This window comes from Rhinichthys klamathensis, unplaced genomic scaffold (assembly GCF_029890125.1).
Source record: "Rhinichthys klamathensis goyatoka isolate OS25496 unplaced genomic scaffold, OSU_Roscu_1.1 h1tg000378l_1, whole genome shotgun sequence".
Classification (NCBI taxonomy): Eukaryota; Metazoa; Chordata; class Actinopteri; order Cypriniformes; family Leuciscidae; genus Rhinichthys; species Rhinichthys klamathensis.
Window position 1 is genome coordinate 133,958 of NW_026606885.1, and position 21,996 is coordinate 155,953.

The window sequence follows — 21,996 nt, forward strand, 5'->3', positions numbered from 1 at the left end:
TCCAGGAGCTCAGGGGCTCCAGTGCGTCATCGAGCCCTGTTTTAGCCCCGCCCAAAAAATCCGGAAAATAGCAATGGTGAAAAACTGTTTAACGGTCTAACTCCACAATTCAGTATTTCACAGTTCACAGTCTTTGTAATATGTTTAATCAATACATTTCTAACATTTATAATGGGTTTAGAATTTTTTTTTTTAGAATTGCCTTTACAGGGACTTTAAACTATCATGATGGCAGACTCCATTTTACAAACGGCTGGATTTGTACTAATTTGTCTGTGCCTCTCTTGGTGGAAATAGTGGTAACACCACGGCACATACATAAATAGTTTCCAGTGCTTATAAGCCTAACCACTTGTGTTTAATTAAAATTAATTTAATTTATCAAAATGTCCTTAAGCTTCAATTTCAATGAATACACATTAAACATTTTAAATACATACCGATAAAATGTTATTTAATATATATATATATATATACAGTATATTACAAATTCTGCCTCTCATTTGCCACTCTAATTAAATAATGACTCACACTGATGAGGTTTATTTTGTGATAATGACCAGCTGACAAAGTTTGTATTGACTGTATCATGAAGCAGAATTTCAAAGTGCTAAATGTGCAATGGCCATATTATGCTCTTTTACAAAATCTTGATTTTGTTTTTGGGGTCTACTAGAATAGTTGTTCATGCTTGAATATTCAAAAAACAAAAAATGCAAAATGAATCTGAGTGGCTCCCGTCCAGCGCCTGTGAGATGATGGCAGCTCTGGCTGCTAAGCCTCACAGTGCCGCTGGATAGACCGTATCCACCTTACATGCAATGGCCATCCTGCAGGGCAAAGCGCTCAATGGACAAGGGTAGTTCTGAGCCGGGGTTCTGCATGCCATTTTTATTCTGGGCAAGCTGAATCGTGCGGCCGACATGCTCTCACGACAGCTCACGTTCCCGAGACTCCATCCCCAGATGGTCCAGCTGATTTGGAGGCGCTTCGGGACAGCACAGGTAGATCTGTTTGCCGCCCTGGACACGTCCCACTGCCAGTTGTTCTATTCCCTGACCGAGGGGACCCTCTGCACTGATGCACTGGCTCACAGCTGGCCCTGGGGCCTACGCAAATATGCATTTCCCCCAGTGAGCATTCTTGCACAGACGCTGTGAAAGGTCAAGGAGGACGAGGAGCGGGTCTTGTTAGTTGTGCATTTTTGTTCAGCGAATCGTGCCTGGAGTTCGGGCCCAAAGTTCCACCACTCCTTTTTGGGACCAGGTGGTGAACTTGCGAGCGCTTGCCCTGGAGGAGGCATATGCAGCCCTCACACTGCTGTATCCTGTTCACGCACTGCGTGTTTACGTGGACCGCACGCAGAGCTTCAGAAGCTCAGAGCAGCTCTTTGTCTGCTTTGGAGGTCAGCAGAAGGGAAAGGCTGTCTCGAAAAAGAGGTTGGCCCACTGGATAGTGGATGCCATCACCTTGGCGTACTAGTCCACTCAGGGTGTTGCCTCCTCCTGGGCGTTGGCGCACGGTGCCTCTCTGGCAGACATCTGCAGAGCTGCGAGCTGGGAGACACCCAACACATTTCCGAGATTCTACAATATCCGGGTGGAGCCAGTCTCCTCGCATGTATTGGGTACAAACAGGTAATGTACTGGAAGACTGGCTCGGTGTCTCGCTTGCGGCACCATTCCCTCAAGCAGGGGGAGGCGAGCGCCTACTTGCTCTTCAGATACTTGCTCTTACCCACTCGGCGAAACCTGAATCAAATTCCTCCAGCATCCTTCGGCAGTCAGACGCGGCAGAGGCGTTTGACCACAGGCCCAGTACTTGTGAGAGCAGTTTGCCAAAAGGGCCCGCGGCAGCTTGCCAGCATCTACGTCTCCAACACTCGTAACACAGTTCAGTGGCTATGGCGCTTTCCATGTCAGTCCGACGTAACGTCATGGGGTCGTGGCTATGGCGCTGTGGCGACCCCATGACGTTACGTCGGACTGACATGGAAAGCGCCATAGCCACTGAACTGTGTTACGAGTGTTGGAGACGCAGATGCTGGCAAGCTTCCACGTGCCCTTTTGGCAAACTGCTCTCACAAAGTCACTGGTTACATTAGTAACCTAAACGTTTTTCACCTACTATATAGTAAGGAAATATGCAATTTCATTACAGCCTCCGGTCTCTGTGAAACCCCTCCTTCCGAAAAGCTTAATGTACTCTGATTGGTCAACTACTTCCTGCATGTTTTGGAAATACCACGGCCCTTACCATAACTGTGAGTTTCAACACGCTATTAATGCAAAATCAGGCTTCGCCCCTTTTTTTTGCATATGCCTTGGGCAGGAAATATTTAAATGAGGAATATTGTGACGTAAATTCCTGGAAGAAAACTACAATCGAGGTGTTTCAGGGAGTTCAGAAACAGTGCTTACTGATATAGAGAATAACCAATCCCTTTGGAGTGGACTTTGTTCTTTGTTACTTTGCAGACCTTTTTCATGCTCAAACAGCAACATTACACATAGTTGAAAATGTTTAAAAAAAAAAGCATAATAGGTCCTCATTAATATTTCACTTGTGGACATTTGTAAGCAATGTTCCTCACCTGTTTGGGTGGCTGTAAGTCAACCCAGCAGTCAGCGTCCAACATCATGCTTACATCAGCCAGCTTAAAGCGCATCGTGCCCAGAGTAGAATTATGGGAGAATCGATCACAGCAGTGAAGGGAGAGGGCCACTTCTCCATCTAGGGCATCCGTGTCTTCTGTGCCCTCCACAGGGAGGGCGAACACCAGCTCCTCTTCCCACTGCACATGGGCTGCTAGCTTGTGGACTGCTGTCTGCGCGTGCTTCTGCTCTTCAGAGACACTCACACACCCTGATATATATCCCTCACATCCTGCATTCACTGATATATTCTCCGCTGCGGAAAAAAAGGAGAATATGAGTCATATTATAACAAGGAACAGGATGACAAATTGAGCCACATGAAGCTGCTCCAAACCTCAGCGGCACCAAGCATATCTCTTTTTCATATAACTCCTCACTTTTCATTCCTTTCTACATCTCAACCAGCATGACTGATTATCTCTCTCTTTCCTCTTTGGATGTTCAGAATAGAGGTTTTGAGTTTAAAGCAGATTTACTCTCATTACAGATAATGATGCATATCAATCATGGCTGCAACTATTGAAATGGTAATTATGTGATTAAGAGGCTTTAAGCTGCCTGAAAGAGGCTTTTATTTCTCTCAAACATTGGTTTAATCACAGAGAGTTTTGAATATCAAATCCTCCCTGTGGTCCAGCCTCAAAAGCAGACCAAAAAAGCTGTACAGTGACACTAAAAACACAACACACCTGTCTGAGCCATCAGAGGACTACAATTACAACACCAAAGCCTGCTTTTTACAGATATCTGCTCATGTTGTGTATTTGATGTTTAGTTTTGTCATTTTAGTAGGCCTACTTCAACTTCAAAAACTTTATTTTTTAAGATCAATTTAAAGTTTAACTTAAAGGAACACTCCGACTTTTGGGGACTTTAGCTTATTCACCATATCCCCCAGAGTTAGATAAGTCCATACATACCTTTTTCATCTCCGTGCGTGCTGTAACTCTGTCTGACGCACCCATCGCTAGCCTAGCTTAGCACAAAGACTGGGTGTAAATGGCTCCAGCTAGCATACTAATCCCAATAAGTGACAAAATAACGCAAACATTTTCCTATTTACATGTTGTGATTTGTATAGTCACAGAGTGTACAAATAACAAGGTCATATGAGACACAGCCATCTTTTAACCGTATAAATATTGAGAACTATATTCTCAGAAGGCGAAGCACTGCTACTTGGGCGGAGTGATTACCGCAGCACCTGAGACGCACCGTGGTGAAGAGCAGAGAGTTCGTTCAGAGTTGGAGTAATAGAGTCAGCAATTACTAGATAGTAAAAGCATAGTTTACAATCATGGGTGTTCGCTGTATTGTAAAGAGCTGCGACAATAAACAGGGGGGACCAGGTATAATACCATGATGTTTCATAGAATTACAACCAAAAACGCTGACCTGATGAATGAATCAATGGCTTGGTTACTTGCTGTAGATATAACGATAAGATCCAAACACACCTGAAGAGATCATCAAGGACCATCGTGTTTGCTTAGTACATTTCACTGAGGATGACTATTTTGAAAAAATGGAATTTGCCACACGGACCATGAAACGTGTGCTGAAGGATACGGCCATCCCATCTATAGCACAGACAGGACAAAGTGGAGAACCTGCGGCAGCGGTAAATGTTCCGTTATGTTTTAGATGACTAGCCTACTGTAACAGTCCCATTAGCCAGATCTAATGTAACGTTAGTGACACTATTATATGAATAGGGTGGTCACTACTATTGCAGTTCTGTCAGGTCCATTAAGTCAAGAACACACAGACAAAAATAATTTAAGAATTTTAAATTAGAAATTTATAATTTTAAATTATAAATCCAAATTGAAATTTGGCGGTATGGCTCTGTTCAGGGAGTCCTCTGACCTTTCATGAGCACCATGAAATAGCAGAGAGTCAGAGGACAGCAGCAGCAGCATTAGGGAACGCTCACACAGTTTAGGACTGTGAGAGCTAAAATATCCCCCTGTGAACAGAGCAGCAACATGCAAATGCCACGTTATGCATAGGAGGAGCTGGGGAGGTGGCGGGCAGCAGAAGCGAGCAGCAAGCATGTATGAGCAAACTGAATGAGCTTTAAATGGGGCGCCTTGTTGAGCTTTGGCCATTGAGCAGCGAGGGGAGTTAATGCAGCTCAGCTGGAGCAGCTCAGCTGATGGGACAATGTTGTTAGCAAAAAGCATTAGCAGCGTCTTGACTACCTGGCCTGCCAGAACTGACGCTGACGCTCAATTTGTTCCCGGTCTCCATGTATCCCTGAAAACAGGCCCGGTTCTAGAACCAAATCACTGAGGGTGCTTCTGAAAATAGTGAGGGTGCTTACATAAACATAGGAAATGGCTCCCAGTCGTCATCAGTCTGAAAATAGAACCTCAAAATAGGGCGAGCGATACTGTCTACGACGATATTGTAATTGCTGTTATGTTAAACGATATGCGATCTGGCATTATCGAGTAGCCTATGTACAATTAATATTTTTAGGCTACCTAAGCCCCGTCTCAGAAAGTTAGCTAACGAATTCCTGAGCGGGACGCACACACGCAAGCAAAGTGGGCAATTAAAGAGACAGCTTCACCTATGAGTATCACGATCGTGAAAGGACACAACCAATCAAATGCATTAAAGCATGAAACCATAATGAAATAATTTCTGATTTGAAAAATCGTGTTAATGGATTTATTTTGTGTATTATATGTATGAGTGTGAAATTCGTCTGTGTTTCTATTGTCGGCAAAATCTCGTTTACATGTGTGCTATTAAAAATGTAATCTGAGGGTGCTTTCACTTTTGTTTGAGGGTGCTTAGCTCCCTCAAGCACCCCCATAGAACCGGGCCTGCCTGAAAAGTTGAGATGTTTTTATCTCGATGCGGCGCGGACGCGCTTGGAAAAAACGAGCGCGTCGCTTCCATTATGAGCGCGCATACCGCGCGCCTACATTTGAAATAACGCGAACTTGAGCGCACAAAAGACGCGATATGTGAGCAGGCCCTAATGTTAGTATTGTATTGTTTTGTCACGAACGCGCTCTAACAAATGAGCGGAGCAAGAGGTAAACTCGGGACTGTAGCCTTCACCTTGCTAATGATTTTTTTTTTTTTTTTTTGGAGAAACAGTGACCTTGTCCAGTGCGGGTAGGCTACTGTCTGTGGGTTCATTGTGCAAAAACCATTTGCCTTGCCCTTGTGCAAGTTGTGCTATTACTTTCCCCTTATTCTAGCCTATTGTAATGCAATTATCTAACATTACTGTATGCTGTTGAATACATTTGGTTCAGCTGTAATAAATTGCATTTAAAATACATCGATTCCTGTAATAATAATTCTTTATTCGTGTTCTGTGATATTTATTAATCAGGATGCGTTTTTGGTTGGAATTCTATGAAACATCATGGTATTATCTAGCCTGACTTCGTCATACTCATATTCTAGTCAGAATGAGAGTCTGATACTGCTCCATAGGGCTTTGATTATGAGGCGTGTCTTAACCGAACCAGGAAAAAAAAACCTCTGCACTCAATTGGATAGACCTACAACCAATCAGAGCAACGCAGTAAGTGTTTGTTTTTTATGAGCTAGGCAAAGTTGTCAACAGAACTCAACTGCACACACGCTGGAAGAAGAAGTAAAATAATGAGTGTTGCTTCTTTTACTTGGTCCTCCATGAGTGCGACCACAGGGTACATGCAGGAATCATAGAGATGAATTTACTACCTTTTAATACCTTTTTTACTACCTCCACAATATTTTTTACTACCAACAAAACATGTATTCTATGTAACGTTACAATGTTCTCAATATAATTCATAATCCCACGTTTATAATGAACAACGCGTTATGGTTATTGTGTTATTAAAAACTGTGTACATACACAGAGGGGCGGGGTGACCCCCGGGGTGACCTTTGTATATTACAAAGTTTTCATTTAGACCCTAAAGATTCATATTAACTTGTACAAAAATGGCATTATATGACCCCTTTAACCTAGCCCTTGAGTTATCCTAACCATTACGTTAACCCTTAGCCCTAATAAGGTGAATAATAACCATGGCACTTAAAAACAAATGACACTTAACAGCCATGTCTTCGGTGGTGGCCGACAGACACTTATCCTTTCTTGCCCTGTTTGTTTTTTTTTGTTTTGTTTTTTAAGCTTTGATTTTACCACTTGATTTCATAGCTTTCTTCTTTGCTGGACCTGATAATTGTTTTGGTATAATCATATCAATTTCAAAAAGTAGAATAAAAACGAAGCACTAAAAAGTTTATTTAAGTCTAATTTTCTACCATATAGCCTACTGTAAAATTTAATAGAATCAGCTGCCAGATACATTTTTTGTTGTTGTAATTAAATTTAAAAAAATTGCTGCTAGATGATAACTTGCTTTGCACTTTTTTTTCTGGTTTCACCTCACTTCAGTCTAAACTAAATTATTTTTTTGGCAATGTTTCTACACATTATAATATAAATAACCTGAAAAAACTACGTAGTTTACAACATACATGAATTGTTTGTTCATGTTACTTCACAGTGCATTAACTAATGTTAACAAATACAACTTTTGATTTCAATAATGTAGGCTATATGGTGAAATTGACATTAAGAAAGATTAATTAATGATGTAGACGTGCAGTTTATTAATAGTTCATGTTAACTAATGTAGTTAACTAGATTTTAATAAATAGAACCATATTGTGTTACCGATTCAGAAGTCCCGTGAGGACAGATCAGTTGTGTTAAGCTGTTAACCATTCATTAAAGTGACGCGTCATTAGCGGACGTGTACGAATTATGTGGTTAGGTTATCCCATCAGTTAGGACATCGCACAAAATTTGTCAACAAATAGTTTTTTTTAGGATAGATTTTTCCGTTTATTGAAAGTGTGGTTATGTCAGCTGAATGTGGGGAACGCTTTTCAGAGAAGATAAGGCAACATTTTTTTTTATCACAATTCACACACAGCGGGAAATAAATTTCCAATTGCGCCACGAGAAACTTCGGTCTTCCGACCTTTTACCATCGTGTCAATTGATTTTGATTAATATGAGCGAATGAGAGAGAGCAAGAGTGAATTGAGTGCGCGCGCGCAGCCGGGGCTCTCTCTCTGTTCCTTCTTTCAGTTAACATGCACCCTGTCACAAGCGCAGCAGTCAGTCGTCTACATTAGGCTACTCACCGATCAAATATGGCTTTGGCGGCCGACTGATGACTGAAATAGAAGCGAACTCGCGAACAGGTTGGGCAGCAAGCCAGACCAGCCGGGTACCCAATTTGTTTCAGCGCGCACGAACGAACAAACACCACGTCACATGATATCGCTCAGGTCTTACTCGCAACATATAAATAAATCCACGCGAATTTTAGAACAAAGTCCTGCACTTAACACAAATTGAAACTCATAGGCCTAGTTGGATGGGGGTTCGAAAATTTACTACCTCGTCAGATGACGTTTACTACTTTTTACTGGCCTTAATTTGGCATAATTTAATTTACTACCTTTTACAACCCCGCGGAAACCCTGGACCAAACGAGAAACCACAACGACCACAGGGTTTTCATTGCGTCCCATCTTCTTAGCGACCATCGGAGCCAGCTGATAAAATAAACTTTTGCCGAATCCCGTAGTAAGGACGGCAAACACATCTTTCCGATCGACAAATACCTTGATTGCAGTTCTCTGTTCGTCTTTTAAAATGAATGCGCTGTCAATTTCTTTTACAACAGACGCGATAGTGGAATCTATACATCTCAATTCTCCAGCTGCAGTCATCTTTGAGGGAAACCAGTTCAACCCAAGCGCTCTTTGATAACGCGATGATTACGTAGCAGATCATCTGTCCATCATCGTATAAAGCCCGCCCTGGCAATTTGATTGGCCCGACTAATTCTGAACCGATCATAATTACTCCTCAATGGATCGAGTCCAGACCGAACTTCCCGACCAAAAAATGTTGTGGGCGGGGTTTGGGCTGGCATCCAGGCTAGGTATTACCTGGTCTCCCCTGTTTATTGTCGCAGCTCTTTACAATACAGCGAACACCCATGATTGTAAACTATGCTTTTACTATCTAGTAATTGCTGACTCTATTACTCCAACTCTGAACGAACTTTCTGCTCTTCACCACGGTGCGTCTCAGGTGCTGCGGTAATCACTCCGCCCAAGTAGCAGTGCTTCGCCTTCTGAGAATATAGTTCTCAATATTTATACGGTTAAAAGATGGCTGTGTCTCATATGACCTTGTTATTTGTACACTCTGTGACTATACAAATCACAACATGTAAATAGGAAAATGTTTGCGTTATTTTGTCACTTATTGGGATTAGTATGCTAGCTGGAGCCATTTACACCCAGTCTTTGTGCTAAGCTAGGCTAGCGATGGGTGCGTCAGACAGAGTTACAGCACGCACGGAGATGAAAAAGGTATGTATGGACTTATCTAACTCTGGGGGATATGGTGAATAAGCTAAAGTCCCAAAAAGTCGGATGTGTTCCTTTAGGTTTTTTAAGTTGAAGTTTTTCATCTAATATGTTTATTTTATTTTATTTTAGCTTTATTTCAATTAACAATCCTTTTTAATAGTTGCAGTCAATAGCAACACTAATTTGTTCTTCACGCAAAGATATCGTATGGTGACAAAAGTTATCATACGATCAAAGTTATCATAAATTATCATCACCAAAGGGATGCTACACAATATCCTGAGATTCACCTGCGATCCACAGGTGCCCCACTATCTTTTTAGAAACAGTAGAGTAGATGCATGTTTGTTACCTTCTACAATGCTGATGTGTAGCTCTCCACTCTTTTTGTGCAGGCTAATGGAGAAGTGCAGTTTAGGATATAGGATGGAGCTACTTGTCGTCATGGCACCGGTTTGCTCAGATGTGCAGGGCGTTTCATCTACGGAAGCTGATGTAACGTAAAGGAAATAAATGGGAGTGTAGTTTCAGTTCTGAGTAAATAAAGACTATTTTAGGAGTTAAATCCTTTGTATTCCACCTTGATAAGCTAGTAATTATTTGCAAGTGACTGCTTTTCTAAAGAGAGTCATGGAATCATTTACTTATCTGATTCAATTAATATCATCGAGTTGTTTATGATTCATTTGTTAGAAGCTTGAAGACATGCCTGGAACTGTTTTTCATTGGTAGATCAAAAATAGACAATGTAAATGGGAATAGTGTGACCAAAAATGAAAATCCATAAAAGGCACATGCAGCACAACATTCAGAACAACAGCAAACATGTTGTTAAATTCTTCGAGATAGATAGCACTCACTTCTCTTTATCTCTTTCTTTCTCTGCATCTGCTAGCGGGTGGAGCAAATTAAGTCTTTCTCATAAGGGCCTTAATTATAATGTTGTATGTAATCTGTACTTATCATGATGCTGTGCGCTATGAGTCAGACCAATGTATGTGTATGAAAGTATTACGATAGGCAAAATCTGTACAGATTTTAACAGCATCAAAAATGTTAATGGCCGAAATTTCAGTTAGGCCGTGTGTCCACCAAAGCGTTTTTCCACGCGCCTGGCGTATGTTTTTAATTGTTTTCAATGGGAGCGCCGCGTTTTTTAAACGCCATGAGCGTAACGAGGCGCTGGACGTTTTTTTCCCGCTGAAGCGCCGAGCGCCCGGCGTTTTTTACTGGTCGCCAAGAGTTGAAAAATGTTCAGCTTTGGGTAAAACATCAAAGTGATTGACAAGTGATGACAGCTCATCACTGTCACTTTTTAAATGACAAAAATGTTCGTTGTGGCGCAAAATGAACCTTTGGTCTAATAAAACATTGGTACCTAGTCAACCGTTCTCTGAGATTTGTTTTCATGATAATCGAATGTAAAGAGTTTTATCTCTAAAAACTGTTTAGCGTATAACGCTAGTAATGGGGGCATGTAATAAGTAAAAAGAAATCGCTAGTTTATACCACTAACAAGACTCAAAATAGCCCCACAAGAACACAGTAACATAATGAGGGTCCCTACATGCAAAACGAAGCATTGAGAAGTTTGTAAGTGTACAGACCGTTTAATAAGAAGTTAAAGATAAAGACAGTCCACCATCTTTGGAAAACAGTCTCGACTAATCAAACCACGAACGACGTGCTAAGTGAGCTGAACTGTATGAAGTTCAGTGAACTTCTGAACTGTATGAATGGCGTTCGTGGTTTGACTAGTCGAGACTGTTTTCCAAAGATGGCTCCTGCCTGTATACACGAAGTGGACTGTCTTTATCTTTATCTTCTTATTAAACGGTCTGTACACTTACAAAGTTCTCAATGCTTCGTTTTGCATGTAGGGACCCTCATTATGTTACTGTGTTAGTGTGGGGCTATTTTGAGTCTTGTTAGTGGTATAAACTAGCGATTTCTTTTTACTTATTATATGCCCCCATTACTAGCGTTATACGCTAAACAGTTTTTAGAGATGAAACTCTTTACATTCGATCATTATGAAAACAAATCTCAGAGAACGGTTGACTAGGTAACAATGTTTTATTAGACCAAAGGTTAATTTTGCGCCGGAGTTCTCCTTTAAGGGGTGAAATGACTAATAGTTCACAATTCAAAATTTTCAGCTCCATATAAAGTCAACAAAATCAACCTCAGATTTACTGATTTCAGACTGACTGAAATGATCTGGTTTCTCACACTGGCTGAAGTAGACTGGAATGCACAGAGAAACCAGTCACACACACACACACACACGCACACACACGCACACACACAAAGCCTCCACCAGTGAGATTTTAGCTGTCATCTGCTTACCTTGCCACGGGAGGGAGAAGACCTCACGTTCTGTTGCCTGGTTACAGGTGTCGAGTTCGGCAGCAGACATGTCGTTGGCAGCTCCATGTTCTTTGTAGTGTATTACCTCTTGAGAAGTGACAGAAGGTTTGGGCCGGTAGATTTTAGGGAACTTCAAAGATGCTTGAGGCTGGATGGGTTCGGTGCACTTCTGCAGACTGAACTAAAACATGTACATGAAGAAGAGAGAGAAAATAAAAATGATGAGCTACAGGGAAATAATATGATTGGTTAGAGAATGGATTGGTTAGAAAGGTAGCCTAGTTGATTACAGCACTCAAACCATTAGGTATTCAACCTGCTCAGAAATTTCTTAAAATTATAATGGGATATTCGGGAAAAAAATTATCATGCCAAGTAAAACCATTCCAGTAATACTTGATCTTAACCAAAAAGTATATTCAATAAAACTAGACTGACCCAATCAAAAAATAAAATTCCCAGAGGAACTGAAGATAACAAAAAAAAAAAATTCCAATCATTCTTAAACCTTACATTATACAGTACTCTGCTTTGATTTGAACCACCTTACAATGTCATAGATATGACCCAGGTGAAAAAAAAGTTCACTAAAATACATTTTATTTAAGTACACTTAGTACACTTCCATAATGTACTTAAAGTGCTCTATTTTCGCCCACTAATTTTGTACTTAATATACTAAAAGCTTAACTTTAGTACTTCTTAAGATAAACTTAAGATCAACTAAGTGTACTCAACTGTGCTATTTTGACACACACTGAAGATGAACTTAAATATATTTTTAATATACTATTTCAACCTTTAAAAAAAAAAAAGTATTTTGTTACCACTTTTAGTATATCTAAAACCCATTTTTAATGCATTTTAATTGTACTAATAAATTATTTAAAATATAATAATGATATATTATAAATATATATTATACTTAAGGTGTATTTCTTTGTCAAAAAAAGTACACTAAAATACATTTAAGTGCACTTAGTTTTCTTCCATAACGTAGTACTTTAAGTGCTCTATTTTCGCGCACTAATTTTGTACTTAATATATTAAAAGCTTAACTTTAGTACTTCTTAAGATAAACTTAAGATCAACTAAGTGTACTCAACTGTGCTATTTTGACACACACTGAAGATGAACTAAAATATGCTTTTAACATACTATTTCAGCTTTAATTTTTTTTATTTTGTTATCCCTTTTAGTACAATTGAACCCATCTTTAATGCATTTTTAAATACACAAATTATTTAAAATATAAGAATATATAATATATACAAATCATATTTATGTATTGCTCACATATTTTTTATATAGTAAATAATTTATTTCAAATATATTTTAACTATGTTAACAGTACCTTTATAAAACAATTAAATAATGGTTTATTTAAAAAGTAGTCAAGTACACTATTACTGTGTTATCAGTAGCATTTTCTGCCTCATTTATGCTAAAATTATACTTGATAAAATTATATTTGATAAAAGTAACAGTAAATGTAATTCATGTAAATGTAAACACCCATAACGTTAGTTTAAAAGGATACCACACAATACAGCACAGGTAGGCTATGTAATGTACAAACAAACAGCATCGCTTTCTTGAAAAACACTTTCATTTTTTGAGACGTTATTCACGAACAAGTCCAAACAGAGGCGGGGGGAAACGAACACAAGTGGCAAGCTTAAACTAAAATGATTAAACTACAGCATACAGTAGGCCTACGTATCTTAAATATGAACAAAACACGATTTTCTTTTCTTTTTTAAATTTTACAATCCTTTCCCAAAGAAACCTTAGAAAAAAAAAGAAAGAAAAAAAATTAACAGTTTTTTTTTCCACGACACCTAACTTACCTTTCGTTATTGCATTTTCTAACAAGGGTAATAAAGGCAAATATTGGCTAAGAGACCCTTTTCACAGTCCGCGTGTCATCATATCTGATTTGTAATGTAAAGGATGGCTACATTACTAAAGAATTCCGTTAATCTTCGAAAGAAAACGTACTCGGTTACTAACGTAACCTCGGTTCTCTCTAGAGAGGGAACGAGTACTGCGTAATAGCTTACGCTAGGGGAAAAACTCTTTTCCGCGAGATATTGAAGCCAAAAATTATCCTTTAATTTTTTATTAATGCAAAACGCTTTGCAGCAGCAAGCAAACATAGGCGAAACAGCTCGCGCGCCTATTGGTTGCTCTGCAGCAAATGCAGCAGCCTATCGAGAGAGACTCTGCGTGACGTAATGACCAATGGGGGCAATTCGCGCCCATATCGTCACGTCCCGCCAGAAGGGGCGTGGTCTCGCCCTATAAATATGCTCGTTAGGCTGATACAAGCTGGTTTTTATCGCTGAAGCGAACCAGAGCGTATTCCACGCACGGCAAGATACGCAGTACTCGTTCCCTCTCTAGAGAGAACCGAGGTTACGTTAGTAACCGAGTACGTTCTCTTACGAGAGTATCTCTCGTACTGCGTAATAGCTTACGCTAGGGGAACACAATGCAACACGCCGTGCGTAAAGGGATCCAACACCAAAGTCCCAGGGGCCGAAGCCCAGGGCTCATGTAGTGCATAATCACCATAAACTCACATAGAGTAAAGGAGAGAGGCTGGAAGCGTCATTCCCTATAAAAAAGCACCCAGCGGGGCTATTATATGACCATCAAACGCGCAGCCAGGGTGAAAGCATTCAGCCTGATCTGGGCGGCCATACGTGAGTCAACACTCATGGGGCTGCAGTAAACTCAGCATCTGGGCCGCAGAGCGGGGCAGATAGCACTGAATTTAGACCGCCAAAAGCTTAGCTTGTAAGGCGGGTACCTCCAGGTTATAGTATTTTATAAATGTAGACGGCGAGGCCCAGCCCGCGGCCGTACAGATATCTTGCAGGGAAACCCCGCTAGACCATGCCCACGAAGAGGCCACGCCTCTCGTGGAATGCGCCCTGACACCCAAGGGGCACTGTAAGCCCTTCGCAGAGTAAGCGAGCGCGATGGCATCCACTATCCATCTGGATAGGCTCTGTTTTGAGGCGGCGAGTCCCTTGGAACGCCCGCCGAACAAAACAAAAAGCTGCTCCGTCTGTCTGAAAACAGACGAGCGTGCCACATAAGCTCTCAATGCCCTGACGGGGCAGAGGAGACTTGCATCCTCCTCCTCACTGAGAACCGGAAGGGCAGACAGGGAAATGACCTGGGCCCTGAACGGCGTGTTGAGGGATTTCGGGACATACCCGTGTTTCGGTTTGAGAATGACCTTTGAGTCATTAGGCCCAAACTCCATACACGACGCGCTTACTGAAAGCGCCTGTAGGTCCCCTATGCGCTTCACTGAAGCGAGAGCCATGAGAAACACTGTCTTGAACGACAGGTGTTTCATGTCCACCAGCTGGATTGGCTCGAACGGGGCGCCTTTCATGGCCTCCAAGACCGTGGAAAGGTCCCACGTCGGGACTGAAGGGGGCCTTGGAGGGTTCAGCCTCCGAGCTCCCCTAAGGAAACGCACGACTAAGTCGTTTTTCCCAAGCGACTGGCCAGACACCGGTTTTGCAAACGTTGCTATGGCCGCCACATATACTTTGAGCGTGGATGGGGTCCTGCCCTTATCCAGTAGCTCTTGAAGGAAGGAAAGCACTTCCGCAACCCCGCACTCCACAGGTGAAAGGCTTTGGGCCTGACACCATGTCGAGAAAACAGACCATTTTGAGGAGTAGAGCCGCCTGGTAGACGGAGCTCTAGCCTGCGCGATCGTGTTTAACACTCCCTCTGGGAGGCTAGCGGGTACCCGTTGATGGCCCATGCGTGCAGGGACCATAACTCCGGGCGAGGGTGCCAGATTGAGCCCTCCGCCTGAGAGAGGAGGTCTCTCCTCAATGGTACAGGCTATGGGGCAGTGCTGGTCAGCTGCATCAGGGCAGGGAACCACGTCTGGTTCGTCCAGAGCGGGGCTACAAGCAGCACTGGGCATCCGTTTTCCCTGATTCGTTCCAACACCTGAGGCAGGAGCGAGACAGGAGGAAAAGCATACAGGGGGCAGCGGGGCCAAACATGAGCCAGCGCGTCCTTGCTTTTCGAGAAAAACTCCGGGCAATGAGCGTTTTCTTGGGACGCGAATAGGTCCACCTGAGCTCTGCCGAACGTTTTCCACAGCAGCTGGACCGTCTGCGGGTGCAGCGACCATTCCCCTGCTGGAACGTTGTTCCTGGACAGTCTGTCTGGTCCCACGTTCAGGTGACCAGGCACGTGCGCCGCTCTCAGTGAGAGCAGGTTGTGCTGAGCCCAAACCAGGAGGCGTTCCGTCAACCTGTAAAGGTTTCGTGACCTGACGCCGCCCTGGCGATTTATGTATGCCACCACCGACATGTTGTCCGACCGGACCAAGACGTGGTGGCCTGTTATCTGGGGACAAAAACGCCGTAGCGCTTTGTCGGCTGCTATCATCTCCAAGCAGTTTATGTGAAGGAGCTTTTCCCGTTCTGACCACAGGCCAGCTAGCGGTCTGCCCTCGAGCAGCGCTCCCCACCCCGAGGTGGAGGCGTCCGTAAACACCACCTTCACGCTCGAAGCGGTCCCCAGACTCACACCTGACTGATACCAGTCGGTTTCTCTCCAAGGTTTCAGAGCTGAAACGCACTGAAGGTCGACCCTGAGGCGAAACAGACCCGCTGTCCATGCCCTGGGTGGAACCCGCGTCTTCAGCCACATCTGCAGTGGGCGCATGCGGAGCAGGCCCAACTGGAGTACAGAGGCTGCTGAGGCCATCAGCCCCAGCATTTTCTGAAACCTTTTGAGCGGGACTATCGCGCCGTGGCGGAAGGATTTCACGCCGCGCTGAATATTTAGCACGCGCTCTGGTGACAGGCGTGCTGTCATGGACAGCGAGTCCAACACGGTTCCCAGAAAGGAAATTTTCTGACTGGGAGACAGTGAGCTCTTCGCCCAATTGACTGTGAGGCCCAGCTTCTCGAGGTGCTCGAGCAATGCGGCCCTGTGTTCTATGAGCTCCGATCGTGATCGAGCTAGAATCAGCCAATCGTCCAAGTAGTTCAGAACTCGCATGCCCTGAAGTCTCAGGGGCGCGAGCGCCGCGTCCATGCACTTCGTAAATGTACGAGGCGCTAGGGACAGGCCGAACGGCAGGACTGTGTATTGATATGCCTGGCCCTCGAAGGCGAATCTCAAAAATCGCCTGTGATGGGACGCTATTTGTATTTGGAAATAGGCGTCTTTCAGATCTATCGACATAAACCAGTCCCCGAAGCGCACCTGCGCGAGGATTTTCCTGGTCGTAAGCATTCTGAACTGGCGCTTCACAAGCACTCTGTTCAGCTGCCGCAGATCTAAAATGGGTCTGAGACCCCCATCCTTTTTCGGTACCAGAAAATATCTGCTGTATAGGCCCCCTTCGCTCTGAGCCTGAGATAAAGGTTCTATAGCCCCTTTGCTCAGTAGTTTCGCTATTTCGGCACGAAGTAGATGAGATACTTCGTTTTTCACCGTGGTTTCGACGCGCGCCGTATAACGGCGCGGGCGTCGAGCGAATTGTAGCGAATAGCCTCTCTTTATAGTGTTCAGCACCCATTCTGAAACCCCGGGAAGCTTTGACCACGCATCTGCGTGAATAGCTAGAGGCAGAATGAAATCCGGGCTCTGGCCGCGACAAAACGGCAGCTCGAGAGCCTGGGCATACTGGGAACACAACACCGTGTTTACAGCGTTCGAGGCGGGGGGCGCGCTGATCACAGCGGGCGACCTGGCCGCGCTCAGCTTTTTTATGGCAGATTGTGCAGAAAAAGCGAGCGGGGGAGATCCCGTGGGAATCGGCGTGTCTGTGAGAAAATGTGGGCGCGGGGCTGCGGGCACATTTAATACACTGAAAACACTGTCGTTCATGGCCGACTGAATGTGTGTTGGTTTCGTTTTTACAGAAACCATGGGACACGCAGCATGTAGTGTGAGCGGGCATGATGACATGGGCACTTGCACTACATTGTTTGCACAATCGACCGGAGTCGATTTTATTTGTGCTAGCCCTGCACCGTGGCGGGCTGTGTTTGTGTGTGGGAATGGGCACTGGGTGGGCATTCTTACAACACTCATAACACCTTCGGCCGTGGCCGGAACACCAGAAAATGCACTCTTTATTGGATTTATCTGGGTAGCCGTAAAAACGGCTTTTGTGCGCAGGCAAACGGGCTGTGACACCGGCTGACTCTCTGCGAAATACACTGGGACAGTCGCGATGTTTGGAACTGACCGAGCGAGAAGTTTTGGTGAAAAACCGGCCGCAGCGGGATCTGAACACCGTCGTTTTCCTAGAATGGCTAGGAAGATTTTGAGGCCTCGGGCTTGATCTCAATCCTCGGCCGGGGCCCGCGCTGAGGGGGGCGGCGTCCAGCAGAGCGAGAGCGCGGTCTTTGGTCTCGGGCGTGGCGGCGCTGTGAAGCGGCGGCGGCGGGCGGTGCAGGCTGCGGCTGAGAGCTGCGAGCAGGCGGCGGTTTAGAGCGACCTGCAGCGGAGCTCGAGCGCTTCGGGAGGAAGTGCTTCATGGCCTGCGAAGTCTTTTGCACCTCCATGAATCTATCCGCAAAGTCTGTGACGGCAGATCCGAAAAGGCCCGCTTGAGAAATGGGCGCGTCGAGGAACACAGAGCGCTCGGCTTCCGTCATCTCGGACAGCGTCAACCACAAATGTCTCTCAGCCACGGTGAGAGAGGCCATGTTTCGTCCTATGGCCTGTGCAGCGGCTTTAGTAGCGCGAAGAGCGAGGTCTGTAGCGCTTCTCAGGTCCGCGACGCAGATCGCTCCGGGTCCTTCCTCGTCCAGTTTAAGGAGAAGGTCGGCCTGGAAAATCTGCAGGATGGCCATAGTGTGCAGCGCTGAAACTGCTTGCCCGGCAGCGGTGTAAGCGCGACCGTGCATGGATGACGTCACCCGGCAGGCTTTAGATGGAAGCGTCGTGTGCGCGCGCCGTCCAGCGGAGGGCGGGCAGAGATGAGACGCTACAGCTGGTTCCACAGGAGGAACAGAAAGGTATCCTCTTTCCTTCGCGCCATCCACAGAGGAGAAAGCAGCAGAAGCAGAGGTACGAAGCCTGGCGGAGAAGGGGGCGTTCCACGATTTCGTAACTTCGTCGTGAAGTTCCGGGAGGAAGGGCGCGGGCCGCGATTTCGACGGAGCCTCGTCACTTCCGAGAAAGCGTCCGTCCATTCTGTTGCGCGGCGGCTGCGCGGGCGCCTCCCAATCGAGGCCGATGCTTTCAACGGCCTGAGAGAGCAGACGCATCAGCTCAGTCTCAATGCCGGCTCTCTTACCAGTGGTCTGGCGGGAAACGCTAGCGGAGGGGAGATCCACGGAGCTCGCCCAATCCTCACTATCGGACGCCAGAAGAGAACACGCCTCGGAGGGTTCGTCAGGCTCGTGGATGGACGCGGCGGCAGGCGGCGGCCGTTGTCCGTCAGTGAGCGACTCGAGCGAAGCCGGCGAAGCAGGCGGGCGAACCGGCGAGCTTTGGCGGGCTGGAGATAGCTCGGGAGCGCGCTGGGCGCGGCGCTTTTTACGGCGCGGCGTCACGGCGGGCTGTGGTGAAGGCTCGGAGAATGATGCCAGGCGCGTCCTCAGAGTCACCATGGGCAAAAGCTCGCAATGAGGGCATCCGCCGTCAGCGAGCGCGAGAGCCGCGTGATCCTCACCCAGACAGGAAACACAGATGACGTGTCGATCTCCATCGCTGAGCGGGGCGCGGCACGAGCCACAGGAAGGCATCTTTAAAAAGACGCTGCTCTTTTTGTGAGAGAAGTGTAAGTCGCGTCAAGTAAGCGAACAAACACTTCTCAACAGAGAAATACACACAGTTGAAAGGATATATAACGCCGGAAAGCGCAGCAGGTACGGCAGATGAAGGCGGCGAGGCCAGCGACTCCAGAGCTCGTCCCGCTGAAAGGCTTGCTTCGACGGCGCGGCTTCTCACTCCGGATCCAGCGATGCGTGTGCTTCGCTGAAGAGGTAAAAATCAGCTTGTATCAGCCTAACGAGCATATTTATAGGGCGAGACCACGCCCCTTCTGGCGGGACGTGACGATATGGGCGCGAATTGCCCCCATTGGTCATTACGTCACGCAGAGTCTCTCTCGATAGGCTGCTGCATTTGCTGCAGAGCAACCAATAGGCGCGCGAGCTGTTTCGCCTATGTTTGCTTGCTGCTGCAAAGCGTTTTGCATTAATAAAAAATTAAAGGATAATTTTTGGCTTCAATATCTCGCGGAAAAGAGTTTTTCCCCTAGCGTAAGCTATTACGCAGTACGAGAGATACTCTCGTAAGAGAACCTGAGATATTGTAATGAAACCCGAGAGATTTATATCCCTCCGATAAACGATTCACCAAAACTATTCACGTTTGAAAAAGCTAATCGCAAAAAAACATTACCTACTACATTTGAAACGCGTGGTTTCCTCCAAGTCCTCTTAAGAAACACGATCGCTATTATACGTTAAAAGTTTAAATGTAGACTTCTAAATCTAGCAGCTAATCACATTCAAGGAACATACGCACAGCAACTGAAGCTCGGGTGAAATGAGCTCATAATCATAAGAACCAATCACAGCCGTTCAACGGCTCTGGAACCAATCAGGACTAGTCACAGGTGTTATGCATATTGTTCAAATTTAAACAAGTACAACATCTTTTATGAAAACATTTAAACATCTTTGGAAAATGTATCTATGATGCATTTCAAATAATATGATGTCAAAATCCTTGTGGGAATTTCAGTAGTAGGCTATAAATGTATCGTAATGGACAACAGCCTTTTAAGTAGCCTTTAATCAAGTAAAAGTGAACAATATTAATTTTAAGTAGGCTTATTGCAATGCTTAATAATAGTTGACAAATGTTTATAATACATTATAAGATGGTACATTATAAATGTAATTTTCCCCCAAAAATATTAAAATTATAAATATATAAATATTAAAATATACTGCAGTAGGCCTAAGTGTTTAAAAAGTACTTTAAACATACTAAAAGCTTAACCATTTTGCTATGTTCTTACACAAAGAGCAACATAAGTATGTTTTCTTTAAATACAATAAAACTTCACAAAAATTGTATGATTATGTTTAGCATATTTCTTAAAAGTATAATTAAGCATATTTTTACTAGTGCATTTGTTAGAAATATATTAAAATTATGCTTGTGTTTAGCATATTTCTTAAAAGTATAATTAATCATATATTTATTGCCAATGTACTTATAGTGCATTTGTTAGAAATATATTAAAATTATGCTTGTGTTTAGCATATTTCTTAAAAGTATAATTAAGCATATATTTATTACCAATGTACTTATAGTGCATTTGTTAGAAATATATTAAAATTATGCTTGTGTTTAGCATATTTTTTAAAAGTATAATTAAGCATATATTTAATACCAATGTACTTATATTGCATTTGCTAGAAATATATAAAAATTATGCTTGTGTTTAGCATATTTCTTAAAAGTATAATTAAGCATATATTTAATACCAATGTACTTATAGTGCATTTGTTTGAATATATATTAAAATTATGCTTGTGTTAAGCATATTTCTTAAAAGTGTAATTAAGCATATATTTATTACCAATGCACTTCTAGTATACTTGTTAGAAATATATTAAAATGCAAAAAAAATTGCACTAAAAATACATTTAAAATATCAATGGTATTTAATATACTTTCGCAATTACACTTAAGTACTACTTAAGTAAAAATATACTTTTAATTAGTGTATTTATAGTGCATAATTTTTACAGTTTTCTTTAGCACAAAAAGTAAGAATGTACTACAAATATACTTTTTTGTATTTAAGTGTTTTTTTAGTTCACTCAAGTACACTTTTTTTTCACCTGGGGAGACAGGGGCATGTCTCTAAGGGGCTTTCTGCTGGCTGGTTTCAATGTGTTGAGAGTCTGAAAAAACATGCATGAATGAAAAATCAACACCAGAACACTCCATTTCCCCCAGGTGGGCAGTTACTGAAAACATGCTGAAATAGAGTGCACAGAGAAAGGAGAGAGAGAGGATATTCTTATATTCCTCTCATCTTCCCCCGCCCCCTCTTCATTAATAATAAATAATGGTGCAATGAGACTGTGCTCAACTATTTTACAATTCGATATGAAACTGACCTTAATGCTAAATATATACTGATATACATGCACACACAGTCATATGATCCTTTAGATACTTGAATTCTGTCTTCATTGTGGTGGCCTTTTAGACAAAATCAGCAAATGAGCTATCAGTTTATGCTCATGCATTTGCCACTGATGCTCTTGTCTGCCCCAGCTTACATTTTAATTGGGTATATCTTTAAAAGAGGTTCAAAGACTTGAGATGGAAATCTACACTCTCACAATGATCATCATCTCTTTCTTAAATGGAGATAATGATTATAGGGCCCTATGATTTAGCAGAATCCAGTCATAAAAATGTAATTTACTGTATAATGCGGAATGTCACGGAATCAAATATAGCTCCCTCGACGAACCAGCTCCCTCGACGACCAAACTCTGTC

The 21,996-nt window shown here is 43.5% G+C and overlaps 1 protein-coding gene across 3 annotated transcripts in view; it reads right to left on the reverse strand.

Moving 5' to 3' along the window:
* syt13 (synaptotagmin XIII) overlaps window positions 1-21,996 on the reverse strand; it is a 33,589-nt gene that overhangs the window by 7,500 nt on the left and 4,093 nt on the right. For 2 of the 3 annotated variants that reach the window (XM_056233824.1, XM_056233823.1), the window contains exons 2-4: window positions 11,430-11,631; window positions 9,433-9,570; window positions 2,594-2,910 (exon numbers count right to left, since the gene is read on the reverse strand). In XM_056233824.1, the coding sequence (XP_056089799.1) occupies window positions 2,594-2,910; window positions 9,433-9,570; window positions 11,430-11,631 (657 nt within the window). The remainder of the gene's footprint in view (window positions 1-2,593; window positions 2,911-9,432; window positions 9,571-11,429; window positions 11,632-21,996) is intronic. The other variant, XM_056233825.1, reaches the window with a different exon arrangement.